The sequence below is a fragment of the Rhamphochromis sp. 'chilingali' genome, assembly GCF_963969265.1.
Source record: "Rhamphochromis sp. 'chilingali' genome assembly, chromosome: 21".
NCBI classification, from domain to species: Eukaryota; Metazoa; Chordata; class Actinopteri; order Cichliformes; family Cichlidae; genus Rhamphochromis; species Rhamphochromis sp. 'chilingali'.
Window position 1 is genome coordinate 20,119,127 of NC_137949.1, and position 26,522 is coordinate 20,145,648.

A 26,522-nucleotide genomic window follows, 5' to 3' on the forward strand; every position below is an offset into this window, starting at 1 on the left:
ACAACACTCTGCGTTATTCCCTGTGTCACTCACTACTTCCTACGGTGTCCCTGTTTTGAAATTCTTCCTTCAAACCAGAGCAATAAAAAGCTGACCTTTGATTTATAAATCACTAGCAACCACGCCAAGAGCACAGAGCCACCTAATGTTTCAACTTGAAAAACATGAAAGACAAAAGCATAAAAAATATTTAATGTACTCAAATCAAACAAGTGCCCTTCAAAATTGTCGTCTACAGCAACTACCATTTCAAAACTGTAGATATATTTTACACTGAACTTCATATAGCTTATATCGATGTATAACTAATGCAAATAGTATCACTTTATTACACTATACAATTTTGATAGGAAGTTAAAGTCTAAATATTTAGGAAATGGATTGTTGTACACAACCAATCACACACAATATAAGCATAAACAGCTACTCTCTTCTTTAATACTAACAATTCATATAGAATACCAAAATAAGATACACAATTCATACATTCACAATACAATAATATAGAGTTCTGAAAGCGGATGTCTATTTATAAAACATACAAGTTTAAAACTGGTTCAAATTGCCTCTCAAGACCATATAAATAAGATAAATGTACAAAAGAAAAACAAACGTGGCACTTGAACTTGTCCTCTGCTACATTCAAGGTACAGTGCAATTGTTTGGCAGTACTGTATCCATCAGAGATTCACAATATAATATCTTTTTTCACAACAAAGTTGGCATTTATTAACATTTTACCCTGCACTTCAAGCTTAAGTAGATAGTTTTATAGTTCTGGGGGTGTAACTCTTCTTAGCTGTGAAGATGGATGCCACTTTTATGTCCGTATACTAGATACGAAGCTACTATGAGCAGCTAGAAACATATACGAGAGTGACATTGACCTAGTTTTCTATTTCTCGCCAAGAAAGTCAATGAGGGAGTTTTAAAAAAAACAACAACTCTTGCTTTAAACCTCTACATTTGCCCGACAAAGGTCATGACACGCAATGTGTCACACAAAACAAATTTCCTTATTATTAAAGTGAATAATTTTATATTAGCTATGCTCATTAAGTTACCTTTAAAGTCCAAAAACTAATCAGATTGATAAATGTAGATTAGGTATCAAACAATATTTCATAAATATATATATATACAGTTATTTTTGTCTCTAAAAGCTTATATTAGAAATTTACAGTATGTCTCACCCTTATCATTTAAAAGCTATTAGGAGTGAAAAATGACTTGACAGACCACGGGATCACTTTTTCCTTATGTAAAATCATATACAACACATAAAAACTTATAGTACAAGCGTCAACATTTAGGGCGTGCCCTCACAGAGTTGAGGAGCTTTGCTTGTAGTCTCTGAGGATGACGGAGGCGTATGTGACATTGGGAGGTGTGCACAAAATCGACTCGGACACTGGCGAGTTGGGAAAGGGGCTTACTAGAGCACCGGTGCAATCACGGAAAGGCGAGGGGGGCATCAGAGCCAGAGAGTCCTCTGTTGCTAATTTGACCTCAACAAAGTCCTCCTCGTCATGAATCTGGGAGTTGTTGTACATGTAGCCGTGGAGAAGGCAAAACTGCTCATTCATTTCCTCCTCTTCTTCCTCCTCTAAAGGGAAGACAGGTTCCTCATCAAATGGGTCGAGCTGCATAGGCAGGACAGGCTCCTGCTGGATGAGGTGAGCCTGATGGTACACTGGCATCCCACCACTGACAGCCTCAGGCATGCTTATCATATCACGGATCTCAGGCATGTCACTGTTGAACTTGCTCACCACCCCCTCCTCTTGCAGGCGGTCCATCACGACATGTTTGGGGGGGATAATACTATTTTGCTGCAAAGGCTCGGGGGAATAGAGCTCCACTTCCTCGTGCACATCTTTTTTCAGCCCACTGGCAGGCATTTGCCCGTGGGCCACCATAGGGGGAGTGTCAGGGGAGTTATAATGGACAGGGTCACTCTCATCCTCCTCAGCCACATTGTACAAAGTCTTAGTGCTGAGGTCTGAGAATTCCAGGCCCGTGTTATGGTAGGTATTAGTTAAGGGTTTGATGACAGCCATCTGATTGGAACCTGCTTCCTGTCTCTTCACATGCACTGACAGTCTGTGCCACATGTGATCCCCTTTTGGAGGATGTCTTGCACCTGGTTCAGACCATGACACAGACTTTCCATTAGAACTATGAACAAAATAAAGACGGCTGTTACTTCATAGGAACCCAGAAAAGTGGAGACAGAAAGAGCATTTCTGCTTCATGTAAAAAACTAATGTCATTATTTTTATTTGATTTGATTTTTTTTAAAGTATTGTCAGTATTACAGGGTATCTACAGGTTTTGAATATAACATCTCAAAAGAAACACCTTAAATGCTATTGAAGCCCTGGAGAAACCCTGCATTCTGTATTAGGGATCTAATTTGCCATCCCTTAGCACACAGAGATGCTTGTTTTAATTTTAATAACAGATCAAGGGCTGAACTGGCTGTGTGAATTGGGTACTGACCTATATCCGTCACAGTTTACAACAGGTGTCCCTAGGAAAGTGAATACAGTAAGACATCACGTTCCCTTTGAGAGGGAATTACAGTAAAACCAGCATCCCTGAGGTGCCTCAGGAGCAGGACTCACAGACTCAATTAATGAACCTACCTGCCATTTCCAGTGTTCTTTTTCCTCTTGAACATGTTCAACAGGCTGTTGCTTCGGCAAGCAATTTTACCGTCGCCGACATGCATGCGCACCGCATCGGAGGTGGTGAATGCGCTGCGCACGTTCCTCTCAGGTTTGGCGATAATGATGTACATCTTTGGAGTGAACATGCACCCCAAAGCTACAGTCACGCTGAGGCTCACAGAAAAGGACGTAGTGATGATTTTGTAGTTGCTGCCAAAGTAGATTGGCACAAACGCCAGCCAGATTATACATGTGGTGTACATGGTGAAGGCAATATATTTGGCCTCATTGAAATTTGCAGGGACGTTGCGGGTCTTAAAGGCGTAATAGGTACAGCTCATGATCAGCAGGCCGTTGTAGCCCAGTGGAGCTACAACACCAAGGTTACTGGTGTTGCAGATCAGGAAGACTTCTCTGATGCTGGGGTAAGATTTGACGGGTTCAGGAGGCTCCATGATGATGAGGGTAATTTCCAGTGTGAGCTGGACACTTATCAGGATGAAGGCGATGACCACCTGAGCCCAAGCGCTCATGAACCTCGGCTTCCTCGTGCAAATCTTCTTCTTGCTGCCCGCCAGGATGCGAGCGATGCGATTGGTTTTGGTTACCAGGGCTGAGTAGCACATGGCAGCTGAGAGTCCGACGAGGAGTCTCTGGAGGTAGCAAGAGGCCACGGTGGGTCGAGCGATGAGAGTGAAAGGGCACAGATAGCCCAGGAAGATCCCTGCAAGGATGATGTAACAGAGCTCCCGGCTGGAGGATTTGACCACTGGTGTGTCGCGGTATAAGACAAAGATGAAGGTAACAAATGATGTTACCAGGATGCCCAGACAGGAGAAGACCACCTGGATAATGGACTCTGGATTTCTCCACTCCAGATAGCGTAGAGTGATTGGCTCACAGCCTGTAAAGGGGAAAAACATGAGTTATAAAAACACAGCCACAGTATACTAAAAGCTGGCCAACTCTATACATTTTTTATCCCTTTAGCACCAGCTCTGGGGATATATTCATGATTATTTAGAGAAACGTAGTTAAATAAAGGGTTGTTTTCAATGAAAAGTCTAATATATTAACGTTGTACTGTATGGACACATTAGAAATTAATAAAATCCATCTTTGCCTGAGAAAATACAGTAAGTCTCAAAGTAGGTTTTTAGTTCAACTATAAATAAGCCTCTTTCTACTCAGCCATGGCAAGGCTGGGCTGCAGCCAGCAGAGGAGGGGTGCTGGTGCAGCAGGACAAAATAACTAACTGCTTTTTCATGGATCCAAATAAGCTCGCCTCTCTGCCTCATGCTGAGAACACACTTTGAATGTCTAATTCATGTTGTGTTATTTATTTATTGTACAATGCCAAGAGGTAGGGTTAGAAAAGTGCACAATAATATTTTTATATCCTTCTTTGGGCTACGCATTATGCTGTTTTCATGTGTATCCAAACATCTGTGGCTGTAAAAATAAAAAATGAAACAGCATGGAGGAAGGATGATCCTATTAAGGAAGTGTCTTTGAAAGCCACAGAAGACCTTTGAAAGTGGGCCAGAAGAGTGGTAAGTGAACTAGGGCTGCTGTCGGATGAAATGGTGAAGATGATGAATGGCTCTCAGGTGTCATGGGAAAGCAATGAAAATAGGACAGAACAGGTTTGTGAAATAGCGCTGCAAAAATCTTAGCGGGACAGGCTGTACAGGGTGCAGGTAAGAGGAGGAGAAGTAAAAGCTTGGAGGAACTTAACTTTAAAAAAAAAAAAAACTGCCTCAGATAAGCCAGAAGAAACTCTTCTTATCTCTGCAAGCATCAGTCATGCAGCAGAAACATACCCTGTGACCACTGAAGCAACCTAAATTCATCTAAATTTAAATGACAAAACTGCAGAGCAGCAAAATTTGCTGTGTGGATCAGATGAATCACTTTGTCCAGGATCTTTTTTGTATACTGACTGGAGCATTGGTGATTTCAAGAAGCTGGTCGACATTATCTAAAATGCGTTTATTGCATTTATTTACTTTTTAATTGAGAGACCAGAAGATGGTGTTTGTTTGTTTGGGTTTTTTTTTGTTTAAGCTTCAAATTGTGTTTACTAAGATTCCTTTGTGAAATAGGCTATAAAATCACCCCTTTGTTCACTGATTTACTAATATAGTGTGTATAATTTTTGTGAGGACTGTTACACACGTCATAGTATATTAGGACCCTTTGAAACATCCAAGTATAACATGTAAAAAACTGACCTTTAGAGGTGTTGGGAGGTTGATTAAATTTCCTTTTCCCTTTTTCCTATTTAACTAATCTCTAAAAAAAATCCAGTAGGGTCATGTGCCAGGCCCTGCACAGTATTTAAAGCAGCTAAAGATTTACACAAGCGGATAAGTGAAGAGTGCAAGCAAACCTTCCAGTTCTTTGTCAGGCCACCAGCCCAGGTCACAGGCCTTGCACGTGAACTCATCCTGGACGTACTCATTGTCTTTGCAGGCAGTGCAGATCCAGCAGCAGCTCACCTCTCCCTTCCTTATTACCTGGTTCATAAAACATGCAAGGTAATCAAAAGTAAAAAGACTCTTCTAAAATTAACTATATTTATCATGGATGTATTTTGATGTCCAAGGAAGGCCAGATCTACATAAATATTTAAATATTTGTTTTCAACACAGTAAAAACAAAGATAGAAAGGTTCAGCATAGGGAAAAAGACATGAGAAAAAACACCAAACATAAACACAATCTCAGATTAACAACACCACATGATATGTCACACCATGTCATCATTTATTTGATGAAAACTAAGCAAAAATGCAGAAGCACTGTGTAAACCCCATGGTTTAATAGTGTGGAGAGCCGTGTTTATGAAGCAATAACTTGAAGTTATCATTCTTTGCATGGCTTTATAATTCCCTCACATCATTGTGGCAGAAGTTTGACCCACTTTTCTTTACAATGTTACTTCAATTCATTCAGGTACAATGTTGCCAAGCTAACTATTTATGTGCGAGATGAACAATGTGGGGCCTACTGTGTTTTGTAAAAACTTTATACAAATACCTCATACAAGTGTGACGTAGAGACTGAATAACAAAGATGTAACAGGGATGTTTGATCACAAGATGTACAAGATCCGAGCTTAACCTTGATTTCTCCTTTGGAGCAGGGCTCACTGCAGACAGAGCGGACCATCTCACTGCGGTTCATCTGGATCATGTCATCATCGATACTCAGCATGCCCTCGTGCCAGGAGCCGATGTTGATGTAATCATAAACACTCGTCTCCACATGCTGAAAGTTCATGATCTCATACCTGATTGTGGAAAGAAAGAAATGGCTCAGAGGAAGATCTTTCACCATTGCTGATAGATGTTATGTTTACTGGTATTTCTTAGGTGGATCATACTCACTCAGCATAAAAGAAGTCACTGACCCTTTTATTACATATAATTTGGAGAATATTTAACTTTATCTCAACGGCTTAACCATAAACTTTGTGATTTAATGACATGAACGGACTTACATGAGAATACTGTATGTGGCTTACTTACTGGAAGTTCTGTGCTGTTATGATCACGATTGTGCTTTAGATCAGCCAATAATCACCAACCACTTTTCTAGAGATGCCTATTCAACTGCTCACAAAAACATATATCTAATCAGCCGCATCACATGGAAGCAACTCAGTGCATTTAGTCGTGTAGAGAACCTGCTGTTTTTTTTAATAAAGTGATTTAAGTGACTTTGAACCTAGTGTGGCTTGTGGTGCCGGATGAGCTGGTCTGAGTATTTCAGAAACTGCTGATCTACTGGGATTTTCCCACACAACCATGTCTAGGGTTTACAGAGACTGGTCCAAAAAGAGAAATACCCAGTGAGTAAAAAGTCCAACAGTCCTTTGGGATGTGTTGGAATGGGAGATTCACATTGTAGAAGTACAGAAAATCTGCAGCAACTGTGTGATAATATTGTGTCAACATGGACCAAAATCTGGTCCAACCCACTAGCAAGGTGTACCCTGGTTAATGGTGTGTCTTGCTAGTGGGTAAAATATCCAGGAAGCGTAGTGCCTCAATTTACATTTATCAGCAGTTTTTAAAACATTACATTTATCCCGGTTTTAATCACCTTTAATTTTAATTTAGTTGTTCTCTGTTACTGAATAGTGAATATATTGGATTTTTTCCCTTTAAGCACTGGTGGTTCACTGCCCTCCGCTGGGTGAAACCGAAGGTCAGTTAATGCTGTCTTAATTAAACTACTTTTTCTAAAAATGTCTAAAAAAATTCCTTTCACCTAAAACAATAAGAAAAGTGGGTTTACCTTCCAGGAGAATCGCCGTTCTCATCGAACCATATGTCCTCCCCGGACACGCCTGTGAAGGATGTCTTCAGAAGGAATTCCAGTAAGTGGCTTCCATCAACAGGCTTCATGGCATCACAGAGCCCCACGTGGCCGGGACAAAGGTGAGAGTGCATATCGTGCAGCCCGTGGGCCATCGCATTGATGGCATTGATGACGAAGCCCATCTTGCTGTCTTGCACGTAGTTGTCCTCCAGACTTTCATAACCTGCCCACACATGAGAGAACAGTAAGGATTCAGCTTCAAGACAAACATACAGGGAAAGACTTACACGAGGTGCTTTATTGCTGCAAGCAGAAGCATCTTATGTGGTTAAAGTTTACATTTCTACATTTCAGGTATACCTAATATCTTGTCTAGCATGATGTAACATATTACAAAGGAGTGATAGGGTGCTCACAGATTCATTCTTATAACTGCTCTCTAAATTCAGCCAGCAAGCCACATGTATCTTTGCCTCTGTGGGATACTGCTTTAAAAGAACTGGAAGCCTTGGAAGATGGCTTCAAATAATCCTTGTTACCATGGCAAGACTGTTCATTTCTGCAGTCATGAGTCAGGATTCAATTAGAGTTGGCCTAAAACGATAGAAACCACTGAGAATCAGTCTCCTCAAGCAGAAAAACAAACCAACACGTATTTGAATCTTTTCTGTTCTTATTGGGGGTTTTTCTCCAACGAACGGGATGAATGAATGAGACAAAAAATATTTGGAAGCAAACACTGTGTGATGTTCAGACACACCCTATCAGTTCAGTGTAATGCAAGCTAGAAGCAGAGTAGCAGTTTATCAGTTGCATTGTATTAAAGTATAACAAGCTACACCATGCATTCACTGTGTTTTGGTAAAACTGGGAGCCAGGCACAGACCCGTCATAGAGCTAGAGCACTGGCAGGTGAGGTAAAAGAAACACCGATTGTCTTGTTGCATCTGTGAAACCTACGGTCCTGTCACTTGTTATTCCCGTGTGTTTGTATATTTTAAAGCAAGATGGTCCTCCCTGAGACTGGTTCTGTTGAATATTTCTTTCTGTTAAAAGGGAGCTTTTCCTTCCCACTGTTGCCAAGTGTTTGTTCATTGGGGGTTATTTTTGTGATGGCATTTTCTCTTACTGAACTACATTTCCTTCATAGGTGTACACAAAACCAGCGTAACCACACAATGAGGATAAGGGCGATCGTGGCTCAAGAGTTGGGAGTTCGCCTTGTAATCGGAAGGTTGCCGGTTCGAGCCCCGGCTTGGACAGTCTCGGTTGTTGTGTCCTTGGGCAAGACACTTCACCCGTTGCCTACTGGTGGTGGTCAGAGGGCCCGGTGGCGCCAGTGTCCGGCAGCCTCGCCTCTGTCAGTGCGCCCCAGGGTGGCTGTGGCTACAATGTAGCTGCCATCACCAGTGTGTGAATGTGTGCGTGAATGGGTGGATGACTGGATATGTAAAGCGCTTTGGGGTCCTTAGGGACTAGTAAAGCGCTATATAAATACAGGCCATTTACAGACAAAGAACATCTATATTATATCCTGTGATTGCTCCTGAGCATTCATTGAAATGCAGGTAATGTGCCCGTTGAAAACAAACTCCAAACTTTGTATCCATGTAAGTCTGACACGAGGGTCGGATGATACCAATAGGCTGACACATTGCTGGATAATTTCTACCTGAGAAAAATGCCAGTAAGGAAGAAACAAATAAAAAAAGCAGAGGCAGAAGTCTCTCACATGTCATTCTTTGAGGCTCAATAGTCAGACTGAATTTCTTATATGCAGAGACAATTAAAATTAGTGCTGCAACTGAGGACTAAGGAAAACAATGCCCTAAATCATCACAAGAAAACAGCAAAAGAAAGCAACATGTTTAGAGTCTGTGCTAATCACAGATAGCATCAATGGTACAAACAGTTCACCAGAACATTTTGATCTGTACAGCCAAGCAAAGGTCTAAAGATTACTTTGTGGAGGTATGTAATAACGATAGGAGAGGTCTCTGTGTCTCACTCCAACTTTATTAACTGACTCTCAGAACTTCACATATATTGAGCGCCAAAATCTCCACCCCAACACTTCCGTTCAACTTGGGTGTGAGTGGAGCCACCTGGTGGTCCGCCACACATACCCCCCCCTGAACACACAGTTAGGTCCCTATTCAGTCCAGGACCCTGGGTCTAAGCAAACGACCCGAACGACTGAACCTGGGAGGGAGAGAACAGGCAGAGGAAGGTCCATCCTGTGAACGAGGCTGGTGAAGGCGAGCAGGAAAGGCAGGAGGAGGCTCAAACGCCGGTGGTCCGGGGGTAGTCCTGGGGGGAAAACCAGAGTCTGTCAACCCCATCGAAGGAGGGCGGCCACGGCGAGGGGCCTGGGCCGGCACTACATTACTGTCCGGAAGAACATGTGCAGGTTTAAGTCTGTCAACACACACAGTCTCCCTTCGACCCCCAAAATCCAAAACAAAATGTTTCCGGCCCGGTTCAATAACCCTGAATGGGCCGTCATACAGCGGCCGCAGCGGTGTCCTGTGGGCATCGTGCCTGACAAAAACAAACTCAGCAGTCTCCAAAGTCTTTGGAACAAAGGTGTCAGGCACGCAATGGTGCACCGGACCAGGAACCCGAAGCGAGTGCAAAAGCGGGTTGAGAGATAGCACTGATGGATCGAAGCAGGGAGGAGGAGTTTCGGGCAAGAATTCTCCAGGCACGCGGAGGGGCTGACCAAACACTAGCTCAGCTGGGGAAGCGCCGAGATCCTCCTTAACCGCAGAGCGCAGCCCAAGCAAAACCCACGGGAGGCGGTCAACCCAATTACCATCCTTTAAGGAGGCGCGAAAAGCAGCCTTAAGCGACCGGCGGAACCGTTCACACATCCCATTAGCTTGCGGGTTGTATGCGGTTGTGCGGTGGACTTTAGCCCCCAGTCCATCAGCCTTGGCCGACCAAAGCTTGGATATGAACTGGGGGCCTCTGTCTGACGAAACGCGAGACCCAGCTTGACAAAAACGCCTTGGCCACCACTGCTGCGGTAGTGGACGCCAGGGGAACCGCCTCCGGCCACCTGGTGGTCCGGTCAACAACAGTCAAAAGGTGCGTAAAACCTTGTGACTGCGGCAGAGGACCCACCAGATCGACATGCACATGATCGAAACGTTTGCCGGGTATGAAGAACGGCTCCAGGGGCGCCTTGGTGTGTTTATGAACCTTCGCACGCTGGCAGGGAATGCACGCCGACGCCCATTCCTTAACAGATTTGCGAAGGCCTGGCCAAACAAATTTAGAGCTGACCAGTTTAACAGAGGCCCGGACCCCTGGATGAGAGAGAGCATGTACCGAGTCAAAAACTTGACGACGCCAGGAAGCGGGAACCACTGGGCGAGGGCGGCCGGTGGAAACGTCACAGACGAGGAGGGGACCACCGTCCTGCACGGGTCTGTCCTCTAGTATGAGGCCCGTCTGGGTGGATTTAAGCGCGAGGATGTCCGGGTCACCGCTCTGATCGGCAGCCATGGCGGAGTAGTCTATGCCGAGAAAGACGGGAGAAACCAGCGCACGGGACAAACAGTCAGCCACATGATTGGATTTACCAGCCACGTGCCGAATGTCCGTGGTAAACTCAGAAATGGCTGCCAACTGGCGCTGCTGGCGTGCACTCCTTGGATCAGAAACCTTGGACATGGCAAACGTCAAGGGTTTGTGGTCCACGTATGCGGTAAAGTGACGACCCTCGAGAAAAAACCGGAAATGACGAGTCGCCAGGTGGAGCGCCAGTAGCTCCCTGTCAAAAACGCTGTAATTGCGTTCGCTGTCACGTAGCGTACGGCTGAAAAAGGCGAGCGGTTGCCAGACACCCGAGATTCGCTGTTCCAGCACCGCACCCACCGCTATGTCTGACGCATCGGTGGTCAACGCAATCGGCGCTGAGGGGGAAGGGTGGGCCAGAAGGGCAGCATTAGCTAACGCTGACTTAGCATCAGAAAACGCTTGGATGCTTTCCGGAAACCAGTCAACGGAGTCATTAGCGTTCTTACCTTTTAACGCCCCATAAAGGGGCTTCAGCAGATGTGCCGCTCTGGGGAGAAAACGGTTGTAAAAATTCACCATCCCCGAAAATTCCTGCAGTGCCTTAACATTCGTGGGACGCGGAAATTCCGAAACAGCTCGGACTTTGTCAGGCAACGGAACCGCGCCCTCGGCGGAAATACGGTGCCCAAGAAAATCGAGAACGGGCAACCCAAACTGGCATTTAGACGGATTAATAATCAGTCCATGCTCCGCCAAACGCTGAAAAACCTGCCGCAGATGGAACATGTGCTGCTCCTTCGAGCTGCTGGCCACCAGTATATCATCAAGATATACAAAAACAAAGGGCAGCCCGCGCAAGACCGAGTCCATCAACCGCTGGAAGGTTTGGGCGGCACCTTTCAGGCCAAACGGCATGCGCAGAAACTCGAAAAGGCCGAAAGGTGTAATTACGGCGGTTTTGGGGACATCCTCCGCGCGCACGGGAACCTGGTGATATCCCCGTACCAAATCGATCTTCGAAAAAACCGAGGTCCCCGCAAGATGGGCGGAAAAATCTTGGATGTGGGGAATGGGATAACGATCGTTCTCTGTGACATTATTAAGACGGCGGAAATCCCCACAAGGTCACCACCGACCATCAGATTTAGGCACCATGTGTAACGGAGAAGCCAGGCACTGTTCGAACGCTGCACGATGCCCAGACGCTCCATGGTGGCAAACTCTTCCCGAGCAACAGCCAGTTTGGCAGGGTCGAGGCGGCGCGCGCGCGCGAACACCGGGGGCCCTACTGTAGTTATGTAATGCTCCACCCCATGCTTCGTCACAGTGCTCGAGAAAGTGGGGACAGAGAGTGAGGGAAACTCAGAAAGCAAACACTGAAAAACGTCATCCGAATCTACTGAGTTAGCATGCACCACGGGCTGAGCACCCCGAGTCAAACAGGGTAATGAGGAAAATGACACAGCATCAATTAAACGTCTGTTAGCAACATCAACCAGCAGTCCGTGAGCACAAAGAAAATCAGCGCCTATTATAGGCACAGAGCTAGCAGCAACAACAAAGTTCCACTGAAAGTCACGGTCGTGAAAGCAAACAGTCACCAACCTTTCACCGAAGGTTTTGATGGGAGAGCCATTAGCCGCTGTTAGCAATGGCCCGCAGCCCTCAGCTAGCCTGTCCGAGCCAGCCGGGGGAAGAAGGCTCTTCTGTGAGCCGGAGTCTACCAGGAAACGCCTCCCCGAGCGTGAGTCCTCTAAGAAAAGCAGCCTTTCCTTGTTGCCAGCGGTCGCGGCTGCTACAGAGCGCTGACATGCCCGTTTCCCTGGGTCTGGGAACTGCAAGGCGGGAGACAGCGCCGTGCCTTCGCTCCAAAACGCTGGTGATAAAAACAAAGCCCCTTTCCGCGGTGCCGCCGTGCAGCGATTCCGGCCACTGCGGACGAGTCGGAGGGCCCCTGGAGCATCGGTGAGGGGGCGGGGGAAAACGCTGGTGAGTCCTGAACAATCGCCTGAACGCCGAAAGTCCTGGTAGCCAGGAGGATGCGATCCGCCTCTTCCGCAAGGGAGCGGTAATCCTTCGTGGCCAATAGCGGGGGGTTGGCAAGGCCAGCGCGCACTGGAGCCGGCAGCTGTCGGAGAAAGAGGTGGGTGAAGAGAAATCCTCCGTCATCCGCGCCCAGCAAGGACAGCATGCTCTCCATGAGCTCGAGAGCGGTACCGTCGCCCAGGCCCGCGAGGGAAAGGAGTTTCTCGGCCCGCTCAGCATCAGAGAGGGAGTAACGCCGCAGCAGCAGCGCCTTGAGGGCGGCGTACTTGCCTTGGGCTGGGGGGTCCCGGAGGAGAGTCATCACGCGGCGGGTTGACAGCGGGTCAAGTGAGGCCACCACATGGTGGTATTTAGTATCGTCGGCTGAAACTCCACGAAGAGCAAACTGAGCTTCTACGTGCACGAACCATGAAGGAGGATCGTGAAGCCAAAAATCCGGCAATTTAAGCGCCACAGCAAACGCAGCCATCGGCGGAGGTGAAAGTCCAGCGGCAGCCGATGCTTCCAGGCCGGAGCTGGCTTCGTCGTCGAGCCTTAGCATGTTCGCTACAGGGGTCACCAATGTGGAGGTATGTAATAACGACAGGAGAGGTCTCTGTGTCTCACTCCAACTTTATTAACTGACTCTCAGAACTTCACATATATTGAGCGCCAAAATCTCCACCCCAACACTTCCGTTCACCTTGGGTGTGAGTGGAGCCACCTGGTGGTCCGCCACAACTTCAAGCATTTACACCGACCATCAATGTCATACTGTCCAGCTGCCCAAAGCATTCCTCGGTCGCCATCTTTTCCAGGACAAAGCCATATATATATATATACATCCACAGGAAGTTGTGGTGTTAACAGGTCTTATCTCCTAACTCTTCAGGCCAGGGCTGGCTCAGCAGCGAGGGCAGTAATGAGCAACGGAGGAATGCAGGGTGACACTAAGGACAGCAAGAGACGCTGAAGCACTACCACCAAAACCTGCTGCACGCAAAACTTTAAAACTACATCCAGAACCTAAGAAAAGTTGCCACTCCTATAATATAACATTTTTCCAAAAGTGCACGAATGACCACTGAGTAATTTAGAAGTCTGAAATCAAGTCTAAAAAGAAATCAAGGTTTGCTTTTGGATATATTAAAATTGAACCTTATTTTAAGCACTGCAGAATTCTTTGTTTTTAAGTGCCATTAATCTTTCATTAGGATTTCAAGCTTGAAAAGCTTTAATCTTCGCATCTATATGTCATAATTGAAGCTGAGATTGTGATAATTAGACAATAGAAATGTACAGTAGAGAAAAAGATGTCTTTATTTATTTTATCTATTAGGAATAATGTATTAACAGATACCTATGCCCTTCTAAAAGCAAGTCTCTCTAATCTGCAGCTATGTAGGAACTTGACACTTTTGGGCTAAACTTGAACGTTTTTCGCCCATTTCCTTGAGTTTAAATTTATACTAATGCAAACATATACTAAAATTGTAAATTGAAAAAGATCCCACTATAATCACACCATGCTGAATATCTGCCACCAGATACCTTTTTATGACACTTTAAGGTGGAAAATTACAGCATGTCTCCTCGGATGGAAACACACTCTATAATATATGTATTATGTGTACAGTTAAAAAAAATGTTAATTGACAATGCAATTCATGTTGTCCACTATTATTAATAGTAGCAGTAGTAGCATTACTGTTACACTGTTGGTTGAAAGTATGTCATTGTTCAATCCCTATGGGTCTTTTACAGATTCAGAAGGAATAGGTTAGGTCAAGTCAGCTAATGTCAGTACTTCTACTAGTTATAGGTTATAAGTCAGGCTCATCAGGCTGTGAGCATCTCTTACTGGCTTGCAGAACATTTAACCTAAAAATCAGGTATGTCAGAGTTTTTGGAAACAACTTATTATTCTTAAGGAGCAGGAATGCAGATGATTGGTGTTTGCCCTGATTTTAGCATTTTATACATTCATTTGTTGCGTGTTTTCTCAGCCATACTGTCAGTCTATGCAGTCCGTGAGACAGAATTTATTCTGTCCTATCCCGCAACATTTATAACAGCGTGGTGGCTTTCTCGAGTGTCATCCATTGCTGACGTGTTTGTTGCCACTTGTGTTAAATCACGTAATGATCGCTAAAAAGGACTGCTGGGAAACTCACTGCCTCTGCAAACAAACACATCAACAGTAAATTTAGTTGGGTAGCAGCTGGGTGAGCGTCCGATGGGATCTGCTGGTGATGACCTAGTTTAACAGCTCCTTCGCTTTGACGCTCGCCGCACTCCTCTGAGCTGTGTGAGCTTCAGTCATGATGCAATGATGTCATGATGCGAGCATGCAAGCAGAGGACCTACTGCTGCACGTCGGGATTAGTCGGCTGCATGACAAGTGAACCTTCTCTGTATATTTCATGGATTAAACTGTGCAGAGATAAGAAGAAAATGGATCCCAGCGTATGCATTACCTGCATGTTAACTGCTATTTCTGTGGCTACATGCAATTAAGCGAGTTCCCATCTCACTCAAATGTTATTGGGCTGTTTTATGCGACTGTCTTAAGGCTAGAAAAGGTGTGAAAGCACAAAGTGTGAGCAAACAAGACCCAATTGTTGAGCTTTCAGTGCACAGGAAGAAAAACATCCCAATAGCTTCATATATTAGAGGTCAACTGAGATTAATTGGAAATGTAATAGAAAGAAAAAAGATTATCAGCAATGCATTTACATTTTCCCAGCGTGTGATAAAACCTTAATATCAGTCAACCTCTATGTATATTTCCAAAGTGAGGAGCATTATGGTTCCATTAAAAAGTATTCACTCACCATCTTGGAGTTCTACACCAAAATAAATAAATAGATACACATATAAATAAAAATAAAATAAAACAAACAACAACAAAAAAACAAATGTTTGCAGGACAGGACAAATCACTATATCTCCACCTATGCCTATGTGAATAACTGCTATTAAATAATGATGCCTCATAAAAATGAATAAAAGCAGAAATATGCGTCATATATCAAAGAAATCCTTGAAAATAATGTGCAAAGGAAAAAAAAGATGCAATGGCAAAAATAAATTCCCAAAAGTATCTTTATAGCCTAAAGTCAAAAAACGTTTTTTTGATTTTTGCTGCATGCAACATTTTATATTTACGTTTATCAACATGTTCAAATAGGCTCATTTTAAAATAACTGATTTTAAATTTGGGGAGCTTGAGAAACATCTTAATCCCCATAAAACATAAAGCTTAAGATTGAAAACGTAAATATATAGAGGCTTTTATTTTAAAAAGAAAAACATATGAGTGGTGTATAAAACAGTTATGTCTTGGAAACATGCTTGTTGAGCATTGTTTCGAGAAATTAACAAATAATGCATTAGCTCTGTTATACGTGAAAGGATTTAGTTTACCTAGATCATCATCCTCTGTAAAGCCAAGTGTCACAGAAATGAACAATATAAAAAAAATATGTGTTACTGGATTGACTTAGAGAGAATTTTACCCTCTGGCAGTCTAATTCATATTTAAATAGCGTGTTCCAGTTTGTGGGGCCCTTTTGGCATCATCCTTTGGGCATTGAACGCATCAGAACAGTTGAAAAAGACAAGCAGATGTGCACGCTGGCGTAAAAACGGAAACCAGGAATAAAAAAAACCTAAACAAAGCAAAAAAACAGCAGGAAAACATCATAATTGCTTGACGAGTTGTTTAGCTACCTGAGCAGTTCCGTGCATAATTCAAGTTCTCTTGCGGGTGTCCGGGAAGGCGGCACTGAAACCGGTACTGCCAGAACTCTGGAAACCATGGGTTGCGGGTGTTGGTGCTGAGCTTGAGCCTCAGGAAGTAGTCATCGAATGAGGAGACCTCTTCAGAGTGCAGCTTCACGGTGATGCCTCCCACAGCCTCCTGTTCGTACCCCTCCACCACCTCGACTCGGTCTGCCCATCCATCACTGCGGAGAGAAGGAGGACATTGTAATCATTTCTACTTAAACTAGACACCCACTTGCTGCATTGTATGTCTAAAAATTATGTCAGAGCTTAAAGCATTGCAAAATCTTTCCTACTGACCTTTCAAAACCCATAATATTATAAATAAATAATAAATTATATCTCTTTTGTGGGAAAGAGAAGAGAAAGAGAAGGATCTAATCAGAGACAGTTAAATTGATGTATTTGCTAAAGCTCTGTTATCAAAGGAATATCTTTTGCAATCAACAAAATATCAATACACAACCCAAAACCTCTCAAGCATTCAAACCTAACCCTAAAGGTTATCTCCAGCTACTGCATTTTTATAATTTAATAACAAGTCACACAATATTAGTCAGCATCTGGCAAGACAAAAATAACAAACTGTTTTATGCTGCCGAGCTCCAAAAGTCAGCGCACACTAAATCCTGAAGAAAAACAACATCTCCCTTTTGTTTTCCTGACTTTGTTTCCCTTTCAGCCTCCCCGCTGAGGGGCGTGGAGTGCTCGCTGTACTTGCTGAAAGAAGAAGAAGAAAAAAAAAAGCCTCAGTCCACAGACACAATCACAAGTCTGGTGAGAATTCGCAGATTAGTACTGCGGCTCTGCAATCTGCCCCGGAGAGAAACAAACTCCCACCCAACACGCAGACTCTAGAACCCTAAGTGTCAAAGCTGGTCATAACTTGTATTTATAGCTTTATACTCAACACTTTGAAAGTCAGTTCAGCATCTGATCCTGTTACAAAAGGTCATGCAGACAAAAGAGACTTTTGGATGCTTCAGATTTAAATTAGAATAAAAATGAAAACCCCATTTCTCATTCATTTCAGTTTCAAATGTGTTTTATAGCAGCATTATGCAGTGTAGGATCAAGTCCTTGATATATTCATGTGGCATTGTACGTCTCAGCGGGTGAAATGAAAGCTGAGAAAAGGGAATATGAGAGACTTTAAACTGAATATTCCAGTGATGATTTGACAGAAAAACAGCTTCTTAAAATGCAGCGACACACTGAATGGAAAACAAAACATTACAGATCAGTGACAACCTGAAGAAAAACTTCAACCCTTCAGTCCTTTTAGCCACAAAGAAAGGGAATCTGGTGGCACATTAGCTGCACAGAGCATTTTGCTGTCATGGTTTGGGTCCACTTGCTTGTAAATCAATCCAGCTATTTTAAGAGATTACCTGTATCCTATGATGAAACATGTTTATCCTGATGATGAAAGCAACCTCATGTGATGATGGCACTGAAGATGGTCCACCTAAAAGACCACAGGTGAATACATCTCTTGACGCTCTGCGGTTGAATACAGACCAAGCCGGGGAGTGGGCGATATATTCATCTACATGCTGCAGACAGCTTCCTCCCATACACAGAGAAACAGCTGCAAGGTCAAGATCACCTTCTCTGATTTCTCAAGTGCATTTAACCCAATTCTTCTTCTACTGAGACGATGATTTGTGAAGTAGTCTTGGAGGAATCATCTGCTTCTAAATGTGAATAAGATCAGAGAGGTGGTGATCAAAAAACGATGACCTGTGTCTAACTTGTGACAGGATTTTGATGTGGTGGAGAAGAACAAGTAACCGGGTGTCCACATCTACAGCGGGCTGAATTGGAAGACGAATACAGGCTGTGAACAAAGAGGTGATGAACAGGCTCTATTTCCTGAGGAAGCTGAGACATGTGCAGCGAAATGCTGGAGATCTGTGACGAAGGCAGTTTGCTTTGCTGTGGTCTGCTGGGGGAGCAGCATCGGAGCTGGGTCTGGGATTGGCTGCAAACTGGACACTTTTGAAGCTGTGCTGGGGAGAAAGTCACTAACAAACAGTTGCTCATCATGGAGAATCATTTCCAGCCTCTGGATTCATTACTGGACAGGCAGAGAAGCACCTTCTCTAACAGACTGATTCAGCTCTGCTGCACAAGGACAGATACAGGAGCTCTTTCTCACAATACAACAAATATAACTGGAAATATGGAACAAGTGACATATTTATTGTTCTCATTCATTTAGCTATTGGCTCAAAGCTTGGGTCACTGGATAGTTTGATAATAATAATGTGCTATCAACACATTTAAATCCAGCTGAGCACCTGTGGGAGATTTTGGACTATCATGAAAACAGTAAATGAGGAAAGACAGAACTCCAGCAGGCTTACAGATTTTGAGATTCACTGCTAAAGTGTGCCAAAGCTGTTCCAGTTTTGTCCAACACCTTATTAAGAAATGTATTTTGGTGTCTTATCATTATCATTATTATTATTATTATTATTATTATTAGTAGTAGTAGTAGTAGTAGTAGTAGTATTACCTGCCTTTACATATGTTTGGTACTAACTCAAAGTTGCAAATTTCCAATATTCTTGCAAGTTATAAAAACAAAATAAAAAGATAAATATCTGCAACACTTTTCTGTTGTTGATGAGAATCGTAGCCTCTGTTTCCTGCTCTTAGCCCAGCTTGCGTGGTTTTCCGCTGCTGTAATCCATCTCCTTCAAGGAGATACATATTCTGCATTCAGAGATGCTCTTCTGAAGACTTCATCTGACACCACAAACCAATCACTAAATCCCGTTTCCCCCATTCTGATGTTTAATTTGAACTTCAGCAGGTCGTCAGCTCATCAGCTTTGGAGAGTAACACCATGTGGAGGTGTGGTCCCTGGCTCAGCTGCAGGGGAGGAGTGGAGCAGTGAGTTCAAGGGGGAAGTGCTGGGAGGCAGGTGAGGTGACAGGTAATGGCGTTTGACTGATGACAGGCTCTGTTTCTTTTATAGTGAAGGAAGAGATGAGCGGGAGAGACTGAGATCTGGACTGAGACTGTTTTCTTGTTGTGCAACTGTTAATAAAAGTGAAAATAGTGAGCACAACCATTGCGTGTGTTGTGTGCCTGTACACACGGCCTTAAAAGATGAAACAATAAGAAGAGGGCTTTAACATTTAAACAAACATTTAAATCTGGTCCAAAACAATTAAATACCCTTCAAAACAGAATATTTAAAAATATTGTATATATTACACAAACCCATCCACAGGACAAAAATAGCACTTTCCAGACTTCTACAACCCACATTTTGTTTAAGAAGCGAAAGCCAGCAGCATCTTTGGCTTGGCTGGTGCTTCAAAAATAAATTGACAATGGTTGTCCAGCGTGACAGTATCAACAGTACCTGGCCATCTGCTTCTCAGCATCACACTACCCCCAGTCCAACACTCTGGGTGCCAAAAACCTACAGCTCTGACGTCAACACACGCACATACTGTACAGACTTCTAACACAAGTCTGAGCTCACACGTCTGTGAATCATTTAATTTGGGGCACAGTGGTGTTATTAGAAAAACTATGAATGTAGAGCCAAACAGTTTTTTTAATGAAATCATTTATTTGATCACTAGTCAAACATTGCAATCAAAGTCATAAAACTGATATTTTCTATGAATTCCAACACAATGGGGGCTTCACTGGAGAGTTGATCAAACGAGTTGTTTGTTGTTTGTGATGTATGGGTTCTGCAGTGTGAGAACAGCCATCTCTTTCATCCTCCACACAGCAGAAGATGGATGGCTGATGACCAGCACCTCAGGCATTTCGATTTGCCCACTGCACAGGCCTGCGTGTGTTCACTTACTGCATTGCTCTAAAAAACATTTTCCTTTTTCAGTAGTCTCCTTGACCCAGAAAACACACACGTGTGCACAGACACGCACACTGCTCTACCAAACTCACGCCCTCCTTATCTTCAGTGTAGACTTTCACAGCAGTGCAAATTTAAGTAGAAGGGGTGAGAGCGAGTTTAGGCTTTAATGTGTCCTATTTTTTTTAACTTTATGCACCTATTCCATCATTTGGGTCGCAAGTAAATCGGGCTGACTCCTTTGAATCTAAACATTAATAAACCACTCTTGGCAAATCAGCCGTAGCTGGCTTTTAGCGTTGGTTCTACAACAACTGCTAACTGGACTTAAGGTGAACTGAGGCTCCACAAAAAGGGAATGCCTGGTATATGTGCTGATATAAGCTTTGATGTTCACTACTCCACTTTCCCCAGCTTATGCTGGAGGTGCTGTCCCATATTAGCCCATCCCTCCTGTGATCTGACAGGGAGCGTGAATGCATTATTCATTACCGAGCCAGACTCAAAGCATCTTCTTGCTTTCAGGGGAACTCTGCTACCGTTAGGAAAGGAAGAATATTTTGCTTCATATGAGCTTTTTGTATATAATCCATTCTGAGTACAACTGAGTGTCACAACATGGAATTCAGCATTCATATTTCAGTCAGCAGAGTGTCATTTTTCTATGTTTAGCATTTAGTAGAAGACGAAGGGCTCCTGAAAGGATCTTCTAGTAAGATGCCTAACATCTTTTCTCTAAAAGGTAAAACATTAACACTAAATTTAATCTTTAAACGTGTTGTGGAAGAATAGTTGTTAAATATTTGGAAACTGCTAATCCTTATCTTGACTGACAGCGTGTGAATGCTGCAGAAGAGCTACTAATTGATCCCAAGTGCCAAAAATAAGCAGAGCTGGAGCAAGATGGCATTTACAGCAGTACAAATTTCCCCATTTGTACACACTGCACAGGTGTTATTTTTAGATGGAAATCGCCCGTTTAAATTGCATTAGGGTTTGGAGTTGTGCATAATTTATGACATAACCACTATGAGTGAAAGATGGGTGCCATTTGTTGTACCATATTTCATTCATATAAATTTTATAGTGAGTTATGGGCACTCCTTGATAACCAAGGTAACTAGGCAGCACTGATGGTATCTGATAGCTCCCTAGACCTGTCCTCCAAATATGGTCATGGGTCACGTCGGCTTCAAAAGCAAGTCCACAAACTGATGGCTAAAACATACTGGCATCTTTTGTAAAGGTCCATGTGTGCAGATATACCTTGGTTTGATAATATTTGGTCAATAATTTTGCACAAGCACCTCAGGTTATTGAAAAATGTCAAGTTTTGAGATATAAAACACAGCTAGTTTCAATATGCCTGTTGGGAGGATAAATTAAAAACCCATTTCTAGAAATGTTGGGACGCTGTGCAAAATGTAATTAACAGAATGCAATGATCTACAGAGCTCATAAATCCATATTTTGCTCACGTCGAACATGGAACATTAAACATTTAAACTGAGGCATTGTCAAATGTTGGGATGGGGGCAACAAAACACTGAAAAAGTAAGAGGGAATTAAAAAAACAGCTGAAGGCAACTAATTGGGTTAATTGGCATCAGATCAGTAATAAAATAAGGTATTTAAAAAAGAGCATCTCAGAGAGGTGGCATTTCCTAATATCAAAGATTAGCAGAGAACCACCTGTGTGCAACAAAACTGGGTCTACAAATTGGAGAACAGTTTAAGAGTAATGTTCCTCAACATAGAATTATGAAGACTTTGAATATTTCCACATTTACAGTACATAATATCATCAAATGATTCAGAGGATCTGGAGAAATTGCTGTGTTCTTCTTCTGGACTAAAGAGGAATGAGACCATCTGGATTATAATCAGTGCTCAGTTTGGGGCCTGTGTCTCTGATGGTATGTGGGAGCATCAGAATCAGAATGCTTTATTAATCCTTGAGGAAATTATGTGATTACGAAACTAAATTAAATAACACAATATATTTGTGTGTGTGCATGAGCAATTAATGATTTGACAAAAGCCTTATAACTTTGAAACTATGATTCGTAAAAGTGTCCCATATATAAAGATTTCAAATAATATGTCAAATTTGACCTTTGACCACCTCCTTTACGGTCAGTAGATGTATCTGAAGGTCAAGGCATTACTATAATAGTTATATAGAGCTATTTATAACTGTTTCTTACTGCCATTGTTTATATTGGCAACATATCAACAGTGATGTATAGGGAGTCGATACATCACGCTATTTTGTATATTACAGTAGCAGGTTATAACCAATTAAATAACAATTTGAATACATGTACAATGTTTCTGAATAAGTAAACTGCAGCACAAATGTCTTAAAGTATATTTAAAACAAACAAACAAGGAAAACAAAATAAATATATACAAAATATAGTAGTAGTCCCTTAAATGTAAATATTGCCCAGAGCATGAGCTGCCTTGGGGGAGGTTTGCTTTCTCTGAGTGCATCTTGTCTGAGATATGTTGCAGCCATCAAATTCAAAGTGACATAATTTTTTTCTTTAAATGCCACATTTTTGTCATTTTAAACAGTTAATATTTTCTACACTCAATTCTGGATTAAATATGAGTTAAAGAGATTTCCTAATCATCCAGCATCCTAACATTTTTGGGATTGAAATCAGCATTATTAACACAAAGGCCATTACTCTATTTGACATACAAATATGCTTCTTATTTATTTAAACTGATATACTGACTGATTTTTGTGGATATATAAAAATACAGCTACTTTTGAAAAGCATCAGCAAGAAAGATTTTCTTCTCGTCATTGTTGTTCTTTTATTCCAAAGAGCACCGCGACTGACAAACCTAAAAGCCCTGTGGGAAAACATTCTCCAACAAACCTGCCAATTAGGAGGAACTCTCCGGCTACTCCGAGCCGTCTCATAGCCATGAGAAGCCCTCGGACTGTCATGCCTTCACAGAAGCAGACAACAACTCTGGCTTTAGGCAGACGCTCCCGCAGCTTTCTCAGCAGCCTGTCGAAGTGCTTCTCCCCAGCATTGCTGTAAATCTTGTCAGAATGGGCGATGCAAAGGCCTTCCTGCGAGGCAAGCTCTTTGAATACTTCCATCCCACTCTCCCCATAGTTACCTGAGAAAGATAAAAGGAGCTGTCAGTTTGGCTCATTCACAAGAAAATGTAAAGGGTTCTCATTCATAAGTTCATTCTGTCATGTTTTATTCTATAAGATGTTCTTTAAAGGAAATAATCCAGAGGGAAAATTATCGAAAAACTCTTCTTTTAAGTTCACTGTGTCCCCAGACCTCTTGCTGTGGAATCAAGAGCAGTGCAACTAGAGCAAATGGGCCAACCGTGACCTCAAGAGTAGCATCAGAGGATGAGCACTCACATAAGTCTTGTCATTTTTAGGTTGTCCGTCCAGATGTTCGCAGTCATTCAGCTGCAGCATCACTCATAAATCCAATAAACAGGCTGTAATCTAGCTTCCTCTGTAACATTTAACACCTACTGCTCATATTTAATTCATTACAGAATGACAAACAGGTATTCATTTCTGTAAACAAGGAAGGCTTGCCAGGTTTTTGTTTGGATTTAGCAGATGGTTTTAAACTTGTTTTCATATTCCATCAGTTAAAACTGATTTGCAACAGCTTCCGTAACCGTGTCTCGGGTATAAAAACTGTGGGAGGAAACGTAATTAGAATCTGATTATAAAAACATGCCTGGAAAAAATGAGTTTGGGATGACTGTTGTGTTTTGAGCAAGTGTTGTACAAAAATGATAGTTTATGCCTCAAATGATCTTTAAGGCATGAAAACAAATGGTATAATTACCATAAAGAGACCTCACTTCTCCTCTGAAATTGCCCACCACTTGAACGAATATGGATTAGTCACACAAAACAGGCTTTAATCATGTCTGCAGCCACCTGCTGTTGGAACAGCAGTACATAAGCCATACTTAAACTGAGCACAGCCACTTCATTAGTTACACCTTGGTAGTATTCCATTGAACCCCCTTTTTCCTTTCAGAACTGCTTTTAGTTTTCTTGAGAGTGTCATGAAATAGCTGCAGATTTGTGGACCACACATCTGCGATGTGAGCCGTTCCACCACATCCCAAAGACACACTACTGGTTTGAGATCTGGTGACTATGGAGGCCATCTGAGTACAGTAAAATCACTGTGATGTTCAAGAAACCACTGATGAACTGAGCTTTGTGGCATCGCCCTGCTGCAGGACCATGTCATGGTGTTTAAATGATGCACAGTGGGTGCTAAGGGGGGAAACGTCTCCATACCATAGCATACCATACCATACCACCAGCCTGGACTGTTAATACAAGGCAGGATGGATCCATGATTTTGTGGTGTTTAGCCAAATTCTGAGCCTACCATCTGAACGTAGTAGCACATGTCAATACTTATCAGAACAGGCAACATTTTTCCAATCTTCTATAACCCAATTTTGGAAAGTCTAGGGGAACTACAGCCATCCCTGTTCAAAGGCAACACAAATAGCACCCAGTGTGACCTTCCGCTGCAGCCCATCTGCTTTAAGGTTTAGGGATGCTCTTCTGCATACCTTGGTTGTAATGAGTGGTTATTTCACCTTTAAATCAGCTTTCTTACCCATTCTGATGGTTCTTTTGAGCTCTAGCATGTCATCATGATCATCTCTGAATTGACATTTGTGTTAAGGAGTAGTTGAATAGGTGTGCCTAATGAAATGAGTTTCTTATAAAATACATTAGGTCAACAGAAACAACAGACACTATTAATATAGAACCGCATTTTTGCAAATGAAGGTCAGTTTACCTGTCAAATTGAATCGTACTCAGCTAGTCAGTAAAAACATTTTTGGAGAGTTTTCAAGCTTGCAAAACCTGCCAAAATGATGTCAAATGATTTAATCTAGAACTTCTGTAGGTCTAGATGAATCTAGATTTCATGAAACTGCACTCGAAACAGTGTATTAGAAGGTCTGTATCACACACTGGAGATGTAGGGTTTCAACAGTGTGTATTTTCAAACACAGGAAGCCATGAAGGGGCTTTTTTAAAAAGCTAATGAGTGGCATTATAGGTAATGTAGGAGTCTAATAAGCTAGGTTCTTATTAGACTACTGTACTGTTTGAGTTTAGAGTGCTGTGTTGTGAGCCCCCAGCTGATAAAGAAAAGTGTCTTACCCTCTGTGTGAACGGCTGACACATAGGTCCAGTTGTATCGTTTGACAATGTCCACCAGAGCTCTGGCTTGAAGAGTATCTGAGGGTACAACCCTGAGGAAGTACTTGAACAGTGTCTTGTCACTGAGGTCAATACTAGTTGCAGAATAAGCGATCTGCGGGATGTTGAATAGCTGCAGAAGGTTTTGCACCTGAATGGCAACAGAACTGGAGCCCGGCCCAATGACTCCAACGATGGGCTTCTTGGTCGGTGGTGGCTGACTGGAAGGCGCCCCTTCAATGCACCACCTGGAGCCGTCGCTCTCATCCCGGATGGAGATGAGAGAGTCTCGTATGAATTCGATGCTCTGCTCCAGAGCCACCGAGGAATGCCAGCAGGAGTCTCTGATCTCACATCCAAGGGTAATGTTGGGTAACAGATTTGGGTCCGAGTTAATCCGATCCAAAGTGTGGAACATGGCCTCCACCCTTTGGATGCCGTACTGCTCGCGGACCTCTCCACATTTCCTCTCCGCCACCTTCTCAGCTGATGGTTGGTGGTGGACAGAGAAAAGGGCTCCAATTATAATATCCCCGTCCATCCTCGCCACCAGGCGAGAGGCAGAACTTGGCACCACCGACCTCTCATACTTTCCTCTGGACAAACCGAATGCCTCGAACAGTAAAAAAGGTAAATATAAAATGCTTACGACAGTCAGGTAAATCATATTCGACATCGTGCCAGAGGTGCTGAATGTAGAATCATGTCCACTTGGCCATAATACAGGGCCATCAATCCTCTACGAGCAAATTAAACTCATCTGCTTCTTCTTCAGTGTTTCCACCCTGCAAATGAGACATGGAGCGTTAATTCTTGCTTTATAATACATTTATTACATTGACAAATCTAAATAATTCAACACATGTATTTCAGAAATCTGTAGGAGAAAAAATACTTGCAGATCAATCATCTTTCATCCAATCACACCATAGCTAAAAATGTAAAAATATACAGGAGATCCAACCAGGCAAATACTTTTTGGGAGGGAATAAGTACATATCTAAAGATACAGAGCTATTTGAAAACTGAGAATGCTCAAATTCTAGCACCACGGACAGCTGCTACTGTCCTAGTTGAGGATCTCAACTGATTCTACATT

The 26,522-nt window shown here is 42.9% G+C and overlaps 2 protein-coding genes across 2 annotated transcripts; both read right to left on the bottom strand.

Moving 5' to 3' along the window:
* Positions 1-1,210: 1,210 nt before the first annotated feature.
* Positions 1,211-26,090, bottom strand: grm1b (glutamate receptor, metabotropic 1b; the record flags this gene model as incomplete). The annotated part of the gene is made up of 9 exons (XM_080870397.1): positions 1,211-2,178; positions 2,649-3,576; positions 5,066-5,192; positions 5,799-5,967; positions 6,978-7,224; positions 15,978-15,992; positions 16,284-16,519; positions 23,076-23,325; positions 25,385-26,090. 9 exons carry the CDS (start codon positions 26,088-26,090, stop codon positions 1,323-1,325), a joined length of 3,534 nt encoding a protein of 1,177 aa, XP_080726523.1. The 3' UTR covers positions 1,211-1,322.
* Positions 9,018-13,389, bottom strand: LOC308389189 (uncharacterized protein). The gene is made up of 2 exons (XM_080870398.1): positions 12,132-13,389; positions 9,018-9,311 (listed from the first exon to the last, which is right to left on the bottom strand). Exon 1 carries the CDS (start codon positions 13,111-13,113, stop codon positions 12,322-12,324), a length of 792 nt encoding a protein of 263 aa, XP_080726524.1. The 5' UTR covers positions 13,114-13,389; the 3' UTR covers positions 9,018-9,311; positions 12,132-12,321.
* Positions 26,091-26,522: the final 432 nt, after the last annotated feature.

Coding starts and splice junctions, on each gene's coding strand:
- LOC308389189 (XM_080870398.1), bottom strand. CDS start 13,113: ATGCTAAGGCTCGACGACGAAGCCAGCTCCGGCCTGGAAGCATCGGCT.